Here is a 20,973-nt window from a genome sequence, read left to right as displayed (position 1 = left end):
TGCTGAGGTTACCTCTAGGAGTGAGGTTACTTCTTGCTCTACCAGAGCAAACATAGAAACAAAACACGTGACAATTAAATTCATTTTTCTCTTGTTCTAAAAATTACATTTCTATTAGTTTGAACTTACTGAAGCTAAATTTGTAAGTCAGGTCATCTGATGCTCCAGCTGTCCGTTTGGACACTTGCACTCTTAGAGTTTTAAGGGCTGCCAGCTGCAAGGAATCCTTCAGGTTGAGGTCCAATTCCAGAAATTCGAGTACTCCTCCACTTGGCATAAGCACACGTGGTGGTGGTGATTTAGCACCAGGGGTTTAAAGGGAGTTGACTAAGACCAACACCTGGGTGTCCAACGTGAAATCTCTTCATTATTTCCTGCTACAAGGATCCTTGCTCATCACACCAGCGTTCGCACCTCCTTGGTGTCCTTGCCCGGTCCGCCTTTGGTGGAGCTGCTTTTCATCTTCCCGGAACCCTCGCTGCTCACACGTTCGGTGCGTCCCTTTCACACGGAAGTCCCCTGGTTTCCGCAGCAGGAGAGACGGGCTCGCTGCCCTTCTCACTAGGCGTGTGGCGCCCACTCCTTGCTGTTGGGCTCTCCGGGCTTCTGTGCCTGGGTGTTAAATCCTTTCACTGGCCTGGATGTGCACGGGCCGGATGTGGAGATGCTTTTGTCCCTCGGGCCCGCCGCAGAGTCCCAGGTGGAGACCGCCGCGCGACGGCTGGCGGGGGCTCGGGCGGCGCTGGCGGAGGCGGCGGCCAGGCGCGCTGAGGCTCCGCCGCAGGCACAGCCCGGTCGCCGGGAGCCCCGGAGCTGCGGGAGCCGCCAGGACGCGCGTCTTCCCTTCGGGTTCCTGGGTTCCCAGGCTGCAGCTTCAGCTCGCTCGGCCGCGGGGCGCCGGTCTGGGGTCGCAGTGGGTTCCGCAAAGCCCGCAGCTGAAGCCGGAGGGCGACGCCGGTCTCCCAGGCAACACGACACGTCGGGTCGCTGCAGGATCCTGGTTGGCAAGAGGCCTGGTGTCTGCCACGTGATCCACCCAGAAATAGTGGGAGCCTCGGGTCGCTACCTGCGACAGCCGCGCGGTCCAAAGTACGATTTTCTCATACCTTGAATCGTGAAGGATCTTCGGGGGCGGTGGCACAAGGAGGGACCTTCTGGTCAGTAGGGACGACTGCTCAGAGCTCCAAGGATGGGCCGAAAAGCTCGGCGGCAGCAAGACCACGTCTCCGGAGCGGCCAAGCTGGAGCTGGAGCAGGAGTTCCGTGGTGCCGGGGCCGCGGCTGCGGGGCAGCGGCTCCTGCAGACCGAGGACCCGGCGAGGAAAGAGACCAAGACGATGGAGGCGTGCGGGCGGAGCAGCCGGGCGGCGAGCGTGCTGCGCTGGTTCACCACCGTGATGGTGTATGCGGCCTTCCTGGGGCTGGTGAGAGCTGGGCTGCGACCCTTCCAGGCCCTGGCGAGCAGGTGCCTTGCAGAAAAAGTGACCTTCCGATTTGGAGTCTGTCCTTCGTTCCCTGCATATTGTGTGACCCTGGGAACATTCGAGTTAATCTGCCTGAGTCTCAGTGTAGTCGTCTAAGAACCGGGCATAGTTCTAACTTGTGGGGAGTTATTGTCAAACGCGAAATAGATTTTTCCTAACATGTTTTTTAACCGCGGCAAAGTTTCCTTGCCTCCTCGTTGTGATGAGAAGCAGCAAAAGGGATTGCACAGGTTTTTAGCCACTGCCATCCATCCCTGGAATTATGACACCGAAAAACTGCTTTTCTGGGATTCCCTATCCTGATGGCTTGACCAAATTCAGCCAACTACTTAGTTTTGCAGATAGGGAATAGACCCAGAGAGGAACGTGACTTTCATCAAACGCACAGCTGATTAAGTGGCAGAGTTTGGAACGTTGCTTACTCTGCCCTTGGTTGTATTTAAATCAAACTTTCAAATCCCGATATGTCTTCCTTGGAGCAAAGTGCAGGCTAGAAGCCCCTTTTGCTAAATTCCTGGGCTGCCCCTCATTCACTGTTTTGGGGAACTTTCTTCTTACCCGTCTTGGGGAAATACAGAGGTCGAGCCCCCTGAGGAAAGCCACTTGTGACAACATAGTATCTTAGAGACGCCGAGTCACAATTATTTGTTAAAGTTTTTTTTTTTTTTTTTTTAATTGGGGGTCGTAGGGGTGAGGTGTGAGAAAGGTAACACTGCAAAAGCTGGGTGATCCCTCATCCTGCGCCTGGTCTTGAAAATCCTTTGGCATGAAATAATTTGATTACAGCCAGTGCACTAGCTTTTCTCCATATACTAGGTGCTTGCTTTGCACCTGTGCTCACCCTGGTTCTCAGGCTTGGACTGCTCCTTGCTCAGACGGTGGGCACACCCTGAGTTTGGAGCAGAGCAGTGCAATTAAGAGACAAGTATTCTTGAAATATAGATGAATGAGAAAAGTTTTTTTTTTTTTTTAAAGGGTCCAAGGAATTTCCTCTGAAAGCTAACAGTTGTTAAAAAAGAAAAGGTTATACAATTTAATTTTAGTTTCTTTGCACAGAGGAATGATTCAGGAACCTGGCAGCACCTGAACCAGTAAAGGTTCAAAAAGCCCCACTAAGGAAGGTGGGCAGGCAGTATCTATTGACAGAACAAGAAAGTGACATATAGAAATAACTTGAACGGTTACAGCTCATTTGCCTGGGTGCACATTTCTGAGCAGTTTGCAGTAGGTGATGCACTTCGCTGCACAACAACTTGTTCCAGGAATATACTCTCAGGTGCGGTTTGTTGACCTATTAAGGTGTGTTAAGCTTCCCATATGCAGGCAGCTTTAGGCCCAATATAACAATTCCAACCTTCTGGTCAGTACTCAGTTTTGAGAAATTGACTGAAACCTTGAGCCAACATAATTGACAAGTTTGGCATAATTATGGAATTCACAATGTACAATGGCAAATGAATTGGATGATTATACATTCTCAATGCTTTTGTTGCCAGCCTGATGTAGAAGAGACGGTTACGTAGAAGCATCTGTGACTCTTGAGGGGATACAACCCATCAGAGAGACATAATTACCATCATGATTTCTACCAAGAGGCTAAAGTACATTTCTTAATCAGAATCAGAGAATCCAAAGGTCATACAATAAAGAGAATTCAATGAAGTTCAGTTGGTCATAGTCTTTGGAACATGATGTTGATTAAGGAACTATAAATGGGCTGGTATAAAAGTATTTTTGTTCTTGGCCTGGTACACATGTTATAGGAACCTGAAGACCCACTAAACATGAAGTTTGGGAACACCTGGAAGAGCCAGGCTTGCCATCCTTCATTCCACTCGAGTTACCAGCAAGCCGTTAGCAGCTCTCTTAAACACGTTGTGTTTCTTTCCCTGAGAAACTTTCTTAATGTATGCAGTGGCAGTATGTAGAAAAGCAGCAGTATCATCAGCCAGACTTTGTGTGTATGTGTCTGCACATGTGTGCTGTGCATTGAACCCAGGGCCTCATGCATGCTAAGCACATTTGATAACAACTGAACTATAACCCCACCTGATCAACCATCTTTTAAATTGCCCTTGCTGAATTAATGAAATTAGAATGTTAAATACAACACTCAGTTTTGTTTAGGACCACACTCAAGCCCTCTACATGAGTGGTAAGATCTAAAGCTAAATTTTGCTCCAGTAAGTGTTTTTATTAAACATTAATATTCTCACTCTAGTCAGTTTTGTTCCCTTGGGAAGTCTGATTGGATACAGGATCCAAAATTGCCCCAATTTACTAGTTAGCTTCAAGTTTCATACAATTGGCATCCACTCCTGCCCAAAATAAAAACCTAAGAATCCTGTTACAGACTTTCCTCAATGAAAACTGATTTATTTTTATTTTCTCCAAGGTTGGTACTAATTTTGGATATTGACATCTTTGACTTCTGATTATGGGAGGTAGCAGAACTCAGGGAAAGCTCTTTTAAGGGTTTTCTCTCCTTTTTTGCAGTGCTAGGGATTGAAACAATGGCCTCACACATGCTAGACAATCACTCTACCATTGAGCTACATCCCCAGACCAGGGAAAGCTCTTGAGAAAGCAGGAGTGAGCAGGGGAGAGAGCAAGATCTGAAAGATGCAGAACAGAGTAGACAAATAGCTACACACCCATAAAGGCCCTTGGAGACTGGAAAAGAGTGCCATCTAGTGGCTTTTGAGCAGAGGTCAGTTAAATTTATTCATGGGAAATCTGTGGAGTTCTGAACGAAGTCCAGTGGGAAACTTATTTTCTGTGATTCCTTTATATCATGTTGAAAGGGTATATAACCTTGTTTATTGGAAAGGGACATTGTTGTATTTAATGTGACATTATACAAGTATTTGTAATCCTCGGGTCTTGTGCTTGCAATATCTGGCATCGCCATGCACCTTTTGCAGACAGCACTCAGCTTGTATCCATCTAGTTAATTCCCAGCTCACAACTTTTAAAAAACAGCTTGTAGTTTGTCTTTATTTTATTTGTTTATTTTTATGTTGCTAAGGATTGAACCCGGTGCCTTACACACACTGGGCAAGCACTCTGCCACTGAGCTACAGCCCCAGCCCCTAGACACACAACTTATGCAGACATCACTCATAGGTTTTCTATATAACATAATTTCAATTATGTTATTAATTGAAAATATCAGGGTCCTATTTCAAGCAAGTGTAGGAACGCATGGAGCAGTGATGTCTAGAATATCAAGAAGCACTTCCACTCTTTCTTTGGGGTTTCAAGGTGAGTCATTGGGAACATGGGTCAGCATTGGCATAAGCGAAGTTGTTTTCTGATTTGGGGGCATTAGCCAACAAACCAAATAAATGATTGCTGTGATTTTTTTTTTTTTTTTTTTTTTTTTTGCTACAGCATTAGCCTTTGCTAAAGCCATTCATGGAGTTTGGTCCATGTATTTTTTCTGTAAGCAAAGGGATGGAATTAATTCAGCAGGTAATAGAGGGAAAAGGCGGGAGGGAAAGATAAGGCTTTTAGGATGTTGAAGTCCTGATCCCTGATCTTGGAAAAGCTGTCCCCCTCTAGGATGCTCTCAACCTCAGGGAAGCAACTTCCCTGCTTCAACAGGGTCTCCAACAGGTATACCGTACAAGGAATCTAGAAGGGCCCCTTTTAGTTGAGAGAGGTAGATCCAAGATTCACTTCTTGAAAGTTTTCTGCAGGAGAGAAACCTGACATGGTCCCTTCCAACAGAGTCAAGCACAGTAATTTTCTGATATGGTTTCCAAAAGACCCCCTCTCTAGGTTTTAGATCATGAAAGTGTTGGTTGTCATCAGTTGGTGGGACATAAAGAGTATTTTTACTTGATGGGAAATATGTTTTAATATGCATTAAAGCCTTGTCCTATTGAGTCACATCGATTTATAGAGTGGTGATAAAATTATTGAGGGCATAGGTTTTCCAAGAACTATTTCACAAAAAGTCATTCTGCTCTTCAGAGGGAGTGAATCTGATTGTCATCAACTGGTAGAACCTTTGACTAAAAGGGAATTCAGTTTATCAAGTGAACTGTGTCTAATACCATTGTGTTTGTAGTACTCCCCTTTTGTTTAAACACTTTTGCATTTTTTTTTTTTTTTTAATACTAGGGATTGAACCCAGGGGCACTTTACCATGGAGACACATCCCAGACCTTTTTATTTTTTATTTTGAGACAGGGTTTGCTAAGTTGCTTAGGACCTCGCTAAATTGCTGAGGCTGTTTTTGAACTTGCGATCCTCCTGCCTCAGCCTCCTGAGCCACTGGCATTACGGGTGTGAGCCACTGTGCTTGGCACAGTTGTTTTCTTGTGCAGTGAGATGAGTACTCTATTATTGGAGATTTACCCCAGGAATGCCCCATATGGAAAACACATTTTCTAATAACTGTAACTACTGTTATGGAATCAGCCTTTCTCCATGGGAGAGTGTCTATACAACCAGAAAATGTGCACTGAAGGTGGCAAGTGAATGAAATCCATCTGCTGGATTTCCTTTTTTTTTTTTTTTTTTTTTTTTTTTTTTCATTGTCTTAACAGAATTTGGGGTTTGGCAAACCAAATATTGATTATAAGCTTATCATGCAATTTTAAAGTCACCCCTTCAATGTTTTTTCATAATTTGAATCATTTGATCTGTTCTATGATGCATCTTAAGAGCACAGAGCTGGGTTGGGGTTGTGGTTCAGTGGCAGAACACTTGCCTGGCGTGTGTGAGGCACTGGGTTCGATTCTCAGCACTGCATATAAATAAATAAAGGTCTGTTGACAATTGAGAAATATTTTTTTTTAAAAAAGAGCACAGAGTTTTTAATCATGGAAGCTGTGACGACTCTGAGGACAGGGCAGCCATCCAAGTGCTCCGTGTGTACTCGTGATTTAGATCTCCCCCCTTTTTTTAAACCGGGGATTGAACCCAGAGGCACTGTACTACCAAACTACATACCTGCCCCTTTTATCTTTTATTTGGAGACAGGGTCTTGCTAATTGCCCAGACTGACCCCAAACTTGTAATCCTGCCTCAACCTTCCAAGAAGCTGGAATTACAGGCATTCTCCACTCACTGGGTGATTTGGTTAAATGAATGACTATTGTACAAAGCTGATTAAACATCAACTTGATGTTTACAAGTTATTTAGTTTCTTCATTACAGTTCTGAGAGTTCTTACTCATCCAGTAGAATTGTCTTTAAGTTATCAGAGACCCGTACATGACTCCTTTCCTTGAATGTCCTTCAACACCAAATTGATAATGGCCCAAATTAAACAATTAACTGTGCATGAACATGTTTTAAATGGCCATGGTTAAAGGTAAGATGAGAGTGCAATTGATAAGAAAAATTGTTTATTCCTATTGTATACAACATTTTTTTTTATGAGACTGAGTCTTGCTATGTTGTCCATGCTGTCCCAAACTCCTGGGCTCAGGTGATCCTCCTGCCTTTGCCTTCAGAGTGGCTGGTACTACAGGTGCATGCCACTGTGCCAGGCTCCTGCATACAACACTGAATGAGAATAATCAGAATTATGACTGATGGTATAATATTAGGGACTATTAGATTTCTAGGAACTTCATATAGTCTCTGAAACATATTAATAACATAACCATACAAATATAACTCAAAGAAATTTTAGCATTACGTATTAGGTGACAATGCTCCCTTTATAATTTGATGCATCAAAAAGCCCAATTAGTTTGTATCTCTTTTTGTAAAGAGAGCTGTTCTTTTGACAGTTCCAAGGGTTCTAAGGCTTCTTCAGGAAAACCCCCAAAACTAATTCAAGATCAAGAAAAAGACCATTTAGAATTATTTTGGAAAGTTAACAAAAACATGAAAGGTTTAAGGCGTGTCATCAAAATTAAACCACAGGTCATTTTATACTATAATCATTCACTTAACCAAAGTGATGGTAACACTTCAAAGGTACATACCAAAAATGACATAATTTTAGTTAACCCTTTTAAGAGAGAGGACTTGATTCTGTAAGTGATCAAAAACTTAGTAAAGATGTCATGAAGCACAGGAATCTTGCTAAGACACAAGTGAGGTCTTGCTAAGACACATTTGAGTTCTTAACCTCAAATATTAAGAACTGACCAATACTCTAAGGAAACTTTGTTATTTTAACAGAGGGAACCAAAATCTTGTTTTGTGGTGCACTTTAGATATTAATGCTCCATTTTTAGTAAAACTTCTACGTAATTCCCTTCTAATCATAACCAGCTTGGTCACATGTAAAATTCCTTTCACAAGATTTATCTTCCACATACCTACTACAACTTCCTTATCCATTCAGTTTTTGTCTGGTAGTTTTCCTCTTATCATTTTAGAACAAGTCAATCTACTTTACAACAAAAATTACTCTATTTTTCCCTCAATAAAACAGAATATCTTAATACCACAGCTTTTCCTTACCAAAAACACATCTCATCTTCCTTGTACGATTGCATACAGGGTGTCCCCTTTCTTATTTGTATGAATTTTAGTGTCATATATTAATTAGAATTCTTAACCTTTAGTGACTTAATCTACAGTGATCTGTAGGAAGCAAGCCATTGTGTATATCACATCAACCATGTGTAGATTGGCAAATCTATGAATCATAACTTCTAGAAGCATGTGCTCTCTCAAAGTATAACTTGTCAGTGTGTCACAGAACATGTTTACTAACAGCTCCAAATATCTTCAGTCCCTCTGTCATAAGAAACTGTAGAGGAGGCAAACTTTCATTGCTGCCACCTTAGGTTTTGTTAGGTTTTGCTAGCCTTAACAATTAAATTGTTATTTATATATAGTCCCCTCAACCCCAATTTTTTAATCTTGTTAATAATGTTATACCACTTCTGGTATCTTACATGAGTGTCTTATCTTACATAGATTTATTTCACTTATTTTTTTAACAACTATGTTCTAGTTCTTTATAAAAATGAGACATTGAACAGTTATCCATCATAAATTGTTTTTCTTGTTGACAAATTTTGTACAATAGGGATAACATAAGGTTGATGCATCTCATTGATTTTGTGGTTTTTGTATCTTCTCTTATGCATCTCCCAAGTGAGAAACTTCATCTAGGTAGAAACTTTCTCAATGTGACCACTATAACTCTATGGTGTCCTTAGGAAGGTTAACCCATTTTATCCAAAAACACAGATGTGAGCCCATTTTATTGTGAATAAAGCTCGTGGGTGCCCCAGAAAGTGGACTCCCTGACTCTTGATATCCCAGACTCTTTAGATTTCATAAGGTAACTACCAGAAGCCTCTAACTGGATATAGTCCAGTCCAGTGAAATTTCAGATTTAATGTGGTCATGGACTCAGTCCATTTAAAAAAAAAAAAAAGCTCAAAATATAGGTAGAGAGCTTTTTACTCAAATTATTGAAGCTTACTTGAAAAGAAAACTTGCTAATGAGCTCAGTCACTGTGTGAGATCAATGGGCACAAGAGACCTTGATTTGTAAATTTCTTTGATCTCTCATTGTTCCTGGAGGTTATTGGAATTCTATTTCATATTGCACATCTGATGCTTATCAGTTAAAAGAAAAACTTCAGAAAAATTTCGCAGAGTTTATTTGAGCAATGACAGGATTCATAAACTGGGCAGCACTGTAGACAAATAAAAGCTTGAGACAACCCACCCAGCAATATGGGCAGTCAGTATTTATAGTGAGAAAAAGGAAGTTATAGTATGTAAGTTGTAGCTTTGCGTTTGCCTCATTTGGACAATCTGAACAGTGTACAGCCTATGATTGATAAAATTGGTCAAGGTGTGGGCATTAGCTGTAAGAATATACTCTTAGGTTACAGTTTTTTTGACATATGAGGCTACGGTTTGTAATATATGGAGGCTGGTTTGTGTCAAACTTAATTTTTCATAATGTATTATCTTTGAATAAAAAATTATTGTTAAAATCATTCTGTATGTTAGTATGTAAAGTTTTCTCAGAAAGCTTCACAGGTTATATTCCTCATGGCTGAAGGTTTCTTTGAAGAAAATTATAATATTTAAAATGCTTATATTATCTCCCGCTTATTGTCTGTGTCATTGAATGGAAGCCCCCTATATACACCAGAAACATTGCTATTTTAACAATATCAAAAATGAGAATGTTTTGGCCGGGCATGGTGGCTCATGCCTGTAATCCCAGTGGCTTGGGCGGCTGAGGCAGGAGGATTGCGAGTTCAAAGCCAGCCTCAGCAAAAAAGCAAGGTGCTTAAGCAACCCAGTGAGACCCTGTCTCTAAATAAATACAAAATAGAGCTGGAAATGTGGCTCAGTGGTTGAGTGCCCCTGAAGAGAGAGAGAAAGAGAAAATGTGATAATTTGAATTTTTAACATCTAAACTTGTATGTTGGTGCATGTAGTATATGTCAAAACAGACAACTATTTCAAGAATAGATTTAATGTTACATTCCCTTTTATCCTTCCTTCTTCTCTCCTTCCCTTGCAGTGCTAGGGATCAAATACTGGACTTTGTGCATGCTAGGCAAGCACTTTACCAATGAGTTCATCCCTAGATCCTATTAACTCTTTTTTTTTTAATTTTTAATTTTTACAGACTGCATTTTGATTCATTGCACACAAATGGGGTACATCTTTTCATTTCTATGGTTGTACATGATGTAGATTCATACCATTCATGTAATCATACATGTACGTAGGGTAATGATGTCTGTCTCATTCCACCATTTTTCATACCACCCCTCATTTCCCTCTATATAAAGTTCCTCCATTAATACACAGTAGACTTTTTAGGGTATTATTCAAATAGGAAACAGATTGCAACAAAAAAACAAAAAGAACTACAGATTTTTTTTAAAATTGAGCATTTTAAAAAGAAAAAATAGCAGCAATCTAACACTCTAATAATATTAGCATTATCATACATTTTTTTTCCTTACTGTGAACTTTCAAGTCATTCTCTGTATTGCATTATATTCTCCTCCCCACTTTTAAATGCAAGCAAATTAAAAACATTTTTTTAAATATGGAAAAGCTTTTTGTTCTTATATATTTCAGGGAATGACTGTTGCTATATTGGGACCCACGTTCCAAGATTTGGCAAGAAATGTGAACCGGAACATCAGCAGTCTTTCTGAAATATTTGTGGGTCGTGCTTTTGGATATTTGAGTGGCTCTGTGCTTGGTGGCATTCTTTTTGACTGTATGAATCACTTTTTACTTTTGGGTAAGTAGACACTAATTTTCACTTCTTGGTGATTTTCAAAGAGTTTAGAACTTGTCTTTAAAAATGAAAACAGTAGCCTGCAGAGAGCTTGCAACTGAAATGGGTGATGTTCAGGTGTCCTCCATGGAAGCTGGGTTTCCAGGGTCCTGGCCTCACCTTGGCAGTTCAGGGGAGTCTGCTGGGCCCTCAGCTGTGTGTGTGCTTAGACTTCCCGACCTTCACTGTAATTTAGGCATCACTTCAGAGTCACACGATGACTGTCCCAAAGACTCTGCTCATCAGGGTGTAGGGCAGATCTCCTGGGGCCACAGGGATCAGAATGAGCTCCTGGAATCCGCCCAGGCTCTGTGGAGGCTGGGTTGAAAGTGAAGGGGAGGGGGATGGTGAGTGCACCGAGGTAGGCCACATTTTTGTCCCTGCTGCCCCATGTCATGATGACCCCAGACTGCTCTACCTGACCCTAGAAATAGATGGCAAAGCTTTAACACACTCTGTTTTGAATAAATTTACACATTTAAAGCAAATTTAATGTGATAAGACTCTTTTGGAAACAAGGAGAATAATTTACTGCTGATGAATAAGTAAATAACTTCTCCTATTTCCAAAGTTGGTGTGTATGTGTGTGCGCAATTGTTTTTGATTATCTGTTGTCCTCAGGTGAACCCAGTGCCTTTCAAATGTTATGTATACATTCCACCAATGACCTACATGCCAGCTGAAATATACATATTTTGTATTTTCTTTCCTATGCCCTAAACTAATTTATTTAAAGTTTTGCTACAAGTCACTACACTGATTGCATTTCTTTTTCTTTTTTCTTTCTTTCTTTTTTTTTTTTTTTGGCACTAGGTATTAAACCCGGGGTGCTTAACCACTGAGCCACATCCCAAGCCCCTTTTTATGTTTTATTTAGCAACAGGACCTTGCTGAGTTACTTAAGACCTTGTTGCTGAGGCTGGCTTTGAACTCGTGATTCTCCTTCCTCAGCCTCCCAAACCACTGGGATTACAGGTGTCCTCCCGCTTTCTGTCCCTTCTCCTTTTCTTCAATCTCCTCCATCTACTCCACTGATCTTCCCTATATCTTTATGATATCTGATCCCCCATCCTTTTCCCCATTACTTTGCTGTAGCTTCCACATGTGAAAGAAAACATTCAACACTTAAGTTCCTAATGGCTCCTGTGTTTTGTAGCTGACTTTATTACCTTTCTCCTCAGGGATGTCACTGGTGGCCACCACAGTGGGTCTTTATATTATTCCTTTTTGCAAGAAAGCAGTGTTGCTGATTGTCATGATGTCTGTTTTCGGTGTCTCATTTGGCATGCTGGATACAGGTTAGTGAACCCTTCGGTATCATCTCTGGGATTGGACACTACTGCTAGGAAGAGGCGAGCAGATGGTATTAAACTGTCTCTTGAAATGCTCTTGAAATGACATGAACTTACTGAGTGAATCATGGGTTCCCCCTGTCAGAACCACTCTTCCTGCAGCTCTTCTTGCCAGTTGGGCATTGATTTTTGAGCAGCCAACTATAATGTGAAATTAAAGAATTTTGTTCTATGGGAGATTATTGAATTAAGTATCCAAACAGGGAAGGACTCCCTGCTATGGCTAATTACATTATAAGTGAGGGGCTTTTCGTGTCATGATAGAATTTGATCATTTTAGCATAAGAGGAATTGATGGTTAGTAGGATAAAACAAATGTGGATCCACTGTTTGAAGAAGCACAGAAGCAACCTTCAATTTAAAACACACTGACCTTTGAGCACAGAGAAACCTGTAGCATGCACCATTTTCCTTATTTTTCCTTTCTGTTACTTTCTCTCAGAAGTTCCTTTTCTCTCACAGTAAAGCTTTTCCATCTGTTATCATGTCTTTGAAAACTTGTTAAATAACATTCATATTTATTTAGCACCAAATCCAACCTTCTATGCCTCACTTCCCTGCCTTATGATTATTGATAGATTGTGGAAATGTTTTATTCTTCAGGCTTTGGCTGTAAAATTACAGTAGAGAATTATGTTTTTATTGAAAATATCTAATTGAAAACAAAAAAGGCAGCCAAAGACTTGATGCTTCTGGCCTTTCACCCTGCAGGTGTTCAGACAGGGCGAGTGCAGCTGCTGAAGGGTGTTCTTGTTCCCTGTAAAGGAACACCAGAGTCCTGCAGTATTCAGGTTCCTCAATGTGTGTTTTGCATCTGGTTTATACATAGGTAAATAAAGTTCTTGAAGTAGCTACCAGTTCCAAGAAAAGAAAGCTTCAGTAATATGGCTAATATATGATAAGATTGATAATATATATGTAAATATATGTTTAAACTATTTAGAAATAATTAGGGGTATAAATATTACTCCCCAATATGATGTTAGCACTGTTTTCTAAAAATCCTTTGTTTATGTTCCTGGCAATGGAAGGAAGTAATTTACCAGTTTGTATAATTCCAAGTATGCAGATGAGAAGTTATAAGGTATAGCTCTCAGGTGGCAGTGGGTTATAGTTCCTTAATCAGAGAACTGACTCAGGTGTGATATTTGATGACTTTCTTACAAAGCTCAGGCCATGTAATACACATTCATCCTCTATGTAAGAGTAATGACCTATTTTTTTAAACAGGATAAGTGTGTTTAACATAAATCATTTCTCTATCTTTCATTGGCAGGTGGTAACGTTCTCATCTTGGATATTTGGGGGGATGAAGGAGCCCCACACATGCAGGCCTTACACTTCAGTTTTGCCTTGGGTGCCTTTCTGGCTCCACTTCTGGCTAAATTGGCCTTGGGTACCACAGTGTCTGCTGAAAACCACACAGAGCCTGACTTTCAGCCTCCAGCCGCCAATGGATCATCTGAAGCTGACTCAGCCTCTCTGTTTGGATTGCCTGATGACATGAATCTCCTGTGGGCTTACGCTTTTATTGGCACTTATGTTTTTATGGTGTCTGTCTTCCTGTTTGCTCTGTTTTTCAAGAAAAGCTCAAGGCAGGAAAAATCAAAAGCATCTGCTCAGGGATATCGAAGGGCTGAATATCACAAAAGCCTTCTCTGCCTCCTTTTCCTGTTCTTCTTTTTTTATGTTGGAGCAGAGGTAACATATGGCTCTTATGTTTTTTCCTTTGCCACCACCCATGCTGGCATGGAAGAACGTGAAGCAGCTGGGTTGAACTCCATCTTCTGGGGGACCTTTGCAGCCTGCAGGGGGCTGGCAATCTTCTTTGCTACCTGTCTACAGCCTGGCACCATGATTGTGTTGAGCAACATTGGCAGCCTGGCTTCATCTTTGCTTTTGGTGCTTTTTGACAAGAGTCCACTTTGTCTCTGGATTGCCACTTCGCTGTATGGGGCCTCAATGGCAACCACGTTTCCCAGTGGTGTTTCCTGGATTGAGCAGTACACGACCATAAGTGGGAAATCTGCAGCCTTTTTGGTAATTGGTGGTTCCCTTGGAGAAATGGCTATTCCTGCAGTAATTGGAATTGTTCAAGGACAATACCCAGATTTGCCCATAGTTCTGTACACCTGTTTGGGGTCAGCAATATCCACTGCTGTTATATTTCCTGTACTATATAAATTAGCCACTTTGCCTCCTAATCGCCAATGAAAAGCAAACAGAAACAGTGAGTACTGATAAGCTTTACCCTCTAGTTCTGGGATATGAGAAAGCAAATGAAGGGGAGGATAGCAAAAATGGAATGAAATGGGTTTTGAAGTGGTTGAAATGAATGACACAGTAAGGCACGTTGTCACAGAGATATCTAGAAATAGTTTAAGTGAGCCCACAACTGAAGACTCTGATTCCTCTCAAATAAGTTGATATTTGATTCTTCTTCAGTTACTATTGACAATTCCCCTATGAAGCACCTTGCCTGAAGACTGGACTAAAGGGACTAACACTAAGAGAAGATGGATAATTTACTGACTTCCTTGAATAATCTCCAGTTCTGAAGAACGCCAAGCAGCGTTAGCAGATTTCAGCATGCTTTGGGGATCAAAGTTTCCAGGTTCATTTATAGCAAATGCTAAAACGTGTCCAGATATTCTACTAATTCCCAGAGTCTTTCATAAACTGCCATTTAACATTTTGACAAATTTTTACTGATGGGTTTTTTTGAAGGTTCTGTTTTATAGTCAGTGTCTTCAATTCAACGATATATAGTAATTCAATTATGAATATTACACTATATTCACTGATGTTTTAAAAGTTATTTTATGTGCTAATTTAATCGCTAGTGTGTTCAGATGGATTTAGAGATACTATGTTCTGATATTAGAAGCTATTTGAATTAGTACATTAGTAGTAGAGGTATAGATGGGTCTTTTGAGGCCTCTGACCTACCTCAGTAATGAAGGCTAGGTCTAGGTCTTTCTGTTTTAAAACTTGACCCTCACTGGGTTTGGGTGATAATCCCATTATAAGTACTGTGAACCAGGCTAGAAGTTTAGTTTACAATGAGGCACAGACTTTCCCAGGGTTTGGAATTCTTGTGTCACCTATCCAGGGCTCTTCCTCCCTGAGTTTGAAACACCTGGGAAACCAAAGTAAAGATGAGGTGACTTGGTGACCCAGGTCACCAAGGATGAGAAAAAGGGAACTTTATAAGAGTATGGCCAAACTGGTATGGCCATCCTTCAATAAATGACTAGAACTGATGAGAGATTATGTTTACTTTTCCGAAGTTTTATGTTGCGTGACCTCTGATTTTCACTGGAATACAATGTTTGCTTTCTATTGTCTAATTTCTATAAATTTGCTTTTGAAAATAATTTTGGTTTGTCTCACTGAAACATGGCACCTTTTTTGGACCACTGCCCCTTTCACTTCACAATATTGGCTCATGTTAAGAACCTAACAACATGGGGAGGGCTGGTGGAGAAATTAACAAGAAGGAGCCTGTTTCTCTTTTTATACTGTACTTTTTCCTTAGCCAGAGCTTGAAAATCGCCTCTGCTCCCTTTACTGCTTTTCCTCAGGCTGTTAGGCCTTACGCAGCGGCAGTTGTCTGTCTGCTGGGAGGCTCCTTGCTACAGGGATCCCACTGTAACCTTCCATTTCTAGAAGGTAGAAGATGGAGCTGATCTGGGCACAGTGGTGCACACCTGTAATCCCAGCAGCTTGGGAGGCTGAAGCAGGAGGATCACAAGTTCAAAGCCAGCCTCAGCAACTTAAAGAGACCCTGTCTCAAAATTAAAAAATAAAAAAGGTTGGGGATGTGACTCAGTGGTTAAGCACTCCTGGGTTCAATCCCCAGTACCAATAAACAAACAAACAAACAAACAAACAGATGGAGCTGAGGGAGAAAGCATGGTAATGAGGCCATGGCATAAAAATTAGAAATGTACACTGGAAAATCATGCAAATTTCGTGAATTAAAAACCAAATGGCCTCTGTATTATGTTTGCAGCAAACTCCTAGATGAGGTTCTATTGCTGGCCCATGGACCACACTTAAGTTAGGAAGGACCACATTTTAGCAGGGGTGACCACTTTGCTGTTTATGGAAATGTTGTCTGTTTTGTTTTAAATCTGACTCTTTTTGTCTTTAGGAGTTCGTAGTCCCCCTGTGTACCCTCTACACACATGCACACAATACACACACCCCACTATGTATAGGACACCCTACATAAACATGCTGCAGTGCTCTAAAACAGCTACCTTTAGTCTTCTCCCTTTACTTCATTGACCGTTAATGATTTATTTCACATGATTTGTGGATACCTCCTATTTTGCCATCTGTGTGAGAAAAGCCAGGTAGACACTAGTGACAGTTCAGAGGTTCCTGCCCTCATGGGGCTTCCCCTCAAATGTACTCTCCAGTAGAAGTTTCTGGGATGATGGACAAGGTCTACATCTACACTTATATCTATACTTTCCAGTAGTAGCACTGACAACATTTGGGGTGAATTTAGCCTTCAAAATATGGTATGATACCAAATGTATTTTTAATTTAATTTAAATTTTAGTCTTAAAGGCCTAATGTAAGAAATAAGGCGTCAAATAATTCACCACAGAGGGTGTCTTCAGGAAGGATTTGTTTGCTGTTGTCATAGAAATTAACAAATATATGGGGTCAGAAAGGTTGTGTAGATATCTTGTTAAATGGCATAATACAAATTGTCATGGCCTTTCAGAAAGCCCCGATCTTAATAAATGGGGATAGTAGAAGATGATACTTAGTGGCCTAAAAAAAGAAGGTTGGCACCTCTCTTGTGTGTCAAAGAAGCCAACAGGCTGGTGACTTTGTAGTCAGGAGGAGAATTTATGCTCCTTTCCATAAATGTACTTTGACCAGTGGGCATTTGAGCTAGGTTGAACTTGGAGTTTGATTTTTTTTTTTTTGAGTCAAGGTCTCACCATGTTTTTCAGAGTGGCATCAAACTCCTGGGTTCAAGTGATCCTCCTGACAGACTCCCAGGTAGCTGGGACTACAGGCAGGCTCAAAGTGTGCAACTCTTGATTAGATTTTTATATTTGTATAGTTTCATATTTTTAAAAATTTTAAATTTTATTTGTTCTAATTTGTTGTACATGACAGTAGAATGCATTTATTCATTTTAATAGATCATACATAAATAGAGTGTAATCTCTCATTTTTTCTGATTATACATATTGCAGGATCACATCAGTCTAGTTTCATATTTAATGATTTAAAATTTTATATGTTGAAAATTTATGATCAAAAGAATTTTTATTTTTCAACATTTGTTCAGCAATTATTTTAAATGTGTCTTCTCCTATCCTTTATGTTTTATTTATTTCTTTTAGATCTTTCAAAGATGATTGGTTTCTGCACTGAATACCAATTCTTATATATTTCCTTGTTTTCCATTGGTTTAGGGGTTTTTGTTTTGTTTTGTTTTGTTTGTTGTACTAGGGATTGAACTGAGGACCTTGCATGTTTTGCACAAGTGCTCTACCATTGAGCTACATTCCCAGCCTTTGGCTTAGGTTTTTAATTTCAAACTGCATTCAGTATCTGGCTCTAAATTTATTGCAGCTTGCCTTTGATGCATTTAGCTTTGAGTTAGTCACTGGGTGAGCTGGAGAAAGGTTTTGAAATTGTCTGATGACATGAGTAGCACAAGATATTGGGCTTCTTAGTTTCTGAACAACTCATTGGGAGTATAAGGTACTTTTACAAACATGTGTTTTTAATGGTGTGTGGTGTACAAAATGTAAATCTTACTATATTATCCATTTTCTTTTATATATATATATATATTTTAGCTGTCGATGAACATTTATTTATTTATTTATTTATTTATTTATTTATTTCTATGTGGTACTGAGGACCAAACCCAGGGCCTCACACATGCCAGGCAAGCACTCTACCACTGAGCCATAACCCTAGCCCATGTATTATCCATTTTCAAGTGTGCAGTTCAGTGGAAGGAAGAAAATTTACATTGTTGTGCAGCCATCACCACTATCCATCCACAGAACTCTTTTCATCTTGCAAAAGTGAAACTCTGTACCCATAAGTAATAACTCCATGTTAGACCCACCCACTAGCCCCTGGCAACTACCATTCTCCTTTCTCTGTCTTTGATTTGCCTCCTGAAAGTACTTCATACAAGCAAAATCATACAGCATTTGTCCTTTCGTTACTAGCTTCTTTCACTTAGCACAATGTGTTCAAGATTCATCAGTGTTGTAGAACATGTCAGAATTTCTTTCCCACTTCAGCCTGAATAATATTTCATTGTATGTTCCACATTGTATTTATCCATTCATCTGTGCATGGACATTTGGGTGCTTCCATTTTTGACTGTTGTGGTAATGTTACTATAAATGTGAATATATAAACTTCTAGACCCTATTTTCAATCCTTTTAGGGTATATACCAATAAGTAGATCATGTGGTAATTCTATTTTGAATATTTTGGTATTTTTTTTATTGTTTTGCTTCATTATTTTGGATTAACTCTAATCCAAGACACCAACTATAAGAAGATCACAGAGAAACACATGCTCGTTAAACTATTGCTTCAAGCCATAAGATTTTTGGACTATTATAATCAGTTTACTCATGAAGTGAGGAAATGAATTTAAAGAAGGGTTATGTCAGGCATCTACCTCATACTTTTGTCATCTCTCCTTCCAGTTTTGCTCCATATGTGAGCAAGTGTTTGAGATCTTACCATGTGCTAGGCATGGCAAACTAAGTATTAATGATCTTCCTTTCTTGTCTTTAAAGGACCAAGTATCATTAACATGTGATTTGGGGCTTAGATTACAATTTTCTACTAATTGAATCATCCTGTGCTCCTTTGTTTACAAACATGGAGATCCCTCTGACTGACTGGGAACAGAAGGTCTGTGGTTAGGGAACCATGGGTTAGGCTGCTCTCTGACTCTCTGACAGCAGCTCTACCCCACCCAGGGACTATTCCTTCCTCCTTCACCTTCTGGATCATCCTCTGTATATTTCTGGTCCAGAATCAGAAGGAATTTGTCTGACCTAAGTAGATATCATTGTCCTTATAGGCCTAGCCCTAGAATTTCCCAGTCAGCCTAAGGATGAGTTGATCTTGGCTTGATGCTACTGCTTCTTTGAGAGATGTCCACCTCTACATTCCATTCAGAGTACAGGGACCATTAGACCTGAAGGGAAGTTCCACTGACTTTATCTGAGTAGGACTAAGCTCAGTGACTATTGCTAATGGGTCCCTAAGTGGAACTGGTAGGCCCTAGAAACCTCTTTTCAATTGGAATGAACAAATGAAATTAAAGCAAATTGCAGACTTTTGTGGAAGAGTCTATCATATAAAGTTAGTGGAATATGATTTTTATCAAGAAAAAGAAGCACTGTCCTAATGTGATATCATTTACACTTGAGCGAATTGTAAGTAGATTTATAGTTTTCAAGGGATACTATTAAAACCCTAATCTCTGAGGATCAGGAAGTTTCGTCCAAGTTCATACAGCTCAGTCATTTAACAGATATTGACTCAGCACCTTCCATTTTTGGAAACCAGGGTCCTGTGGACAAAACAGGAGAAGACAGGTAGAATTCCTGTTTAACAAAGCTTATGTTTTACTGTTAAGAAAGATTTTCTGGACACCATTTCTATTAGCCAAACAGTTAATAAAGCTTATTTCAATTGTTTTCACACAGTTCCAGAAAAGCAACATAGCTGAGCTTTTGGTTCCTGGTATGTGTTTGTTGTACATTTCCGGTATTTTTATATCTTTGGGGGCAGGGTCCTACTTGATTTGGAGTTTGGTAAAAATACTTCACATAGTGCAGGTGAGATTAATATCGCTCATGCCTGCCTAAGAAGTCTGTCAACAACATTAGGATTTGCTAAGTGCAGCAAAGAGGACACATTTATGGCTGAACTGGATTGTGAGTTTCAGCTCCCAACACCCAGGGTAACTGAGCAGGTTCTCAGCTCTCAGCTCTTTCCCTGATCTCTTGTAGAGAATCTTACCCTTAGGAGGAGAGTGCCCTGATCTGATCCAACCACCCTTTGGTCCTTTGCCTTGTTGAAGAATGACTCAGAGATTGAGCATTTCAGAAAGGAAATACTCACCTGCAAAGGGAGCAATGGAAGTCTTGACTTGCTAAAAAAGAAAATAAATAAATGTTTTTGAAAGAAAAAAATATGAAAACTGCCAAGGTTTCCAAGCATCATGGAAAAACAGCAAGAGCCTTGCATGGTTATGTTCACAAAGTTCACAAAAAACCTTTAGGCATGTTACAGCAAAAACCATGGTGAAATTTACTTTGGCAGAGAATACGGGTTATGCAGGTTTTGGCAAACCTTCAAGGAGATATAGCTATATTCAGAACTAGTTAGAAGACACTACCATTTTGGTCTTATCTCTGGGTTGAAAGTTTTTTTTTTTTCCTTTCCTGGACTGTGATATGGCAAGTGCTTAGTGAAACCAAAGCAGAGCAAAGTGACATTATGCTTCAGCAACCCTCCAGAATCCATAAACTCCAGGAGGAAAAATTACCCAAGGGAAAAAGCATGCTTGCAGAATGTATTTTTGTCCTCAGTCCAAGTGATAAGTCTTTGATCCAGTGTTTTTTTGTTTGTTTGTTTGTTTTTGTTTTTTTGCCCTGGCTGCTGTTAGAATCGCAGAGCAGTGTTTTAAAACTGCCAATACCCAGCACTTTTACTTAAGTAGCAATTTAACTGGACTGCAACAGAGCCTCAGTACTGATATTCCAAATGTTCTCCCACAAGTATAATGCTCAGCCAAGGTTGAGAACCACTGCCGTTGACAATGCAGAGAACTGGAAATTCTGCTGGTCAGAGGGATTTTTTAGAATAA

The 20,973-nt window shown here is 40.2% G+C and overlaps 1 protein-coding gene across 1 annotated transcript; it reads left to right on the top strand.

The window, feature by feature from the left end:
* The first annotated feature begins 1,159 nt into the window (after positions 1–1,159).
* On the top strand, positions 1,160–15,453 carry LOC306666858 (sodium-dependent glucose transporter 1C-like). Its single transcript, XM_079149157.1, has 4 exons — positions 1,160–1,423; positions 10,523–10,691; positions 11,909–12,025; positions 13,356–15,453. The coding sequence occupies exons 1-4, from the start codon at positions 1,190–1,192 to the stop codon at positions 14,291–14,293; spliced, it is 1,458 nt and encodes a 485-aa protein (XP_079005283.1). The 5' UTR covers positions 1,160–1,189; the 3' UTR covers positions 14,294–15,453.
* Positions 15,454–20,973: the final 5,520 nt, after the last annotated feature.

This window comes from Sciurus vulgaris (genome assembly GCF_902686455.1).
Source record: "Sciurus vulgaris genome assembly, chromosome: 7".
Lineage (NCBI taxonomy): Eukaryota > Metazoa > Chordata > Mammalia > Rodentia > Sciuridae > Sciurus > Sciurus vulgaris.
Note: the sequence above shows the minus strand (reverse complement) of the source record. Positions and strands in the feature narration are given on the sequence as shown.

What these genes read in the sequence shown, in the direction of transcription:
- LOC306666858 (XM_079149157.1), top strand. Translation starts at nt 1,190, where the DNA reads ATGGGCCGAAAAGCTCGGCGGCAGCAAGACCACGTCTCCGGAGCGGCC. An exon ending in ATGCGGCCTTCCTGGGGCTG is followed by an intron (nt 1,424 to 10,522) that starts GTGAGAGCTGGG and finishes TATATATTTCAG; the next exon opens with GGAATGACTGTTGCTATATT. An exon ending in ATTTGGCATGCTGGATACAG is followed by an intron (nt 12,026 to 13,355) that starts GTTAGTGAACCC and finishes TTTCATTGGCAG; the next exon opens with GTGGTAACGTTCTCATCTTG.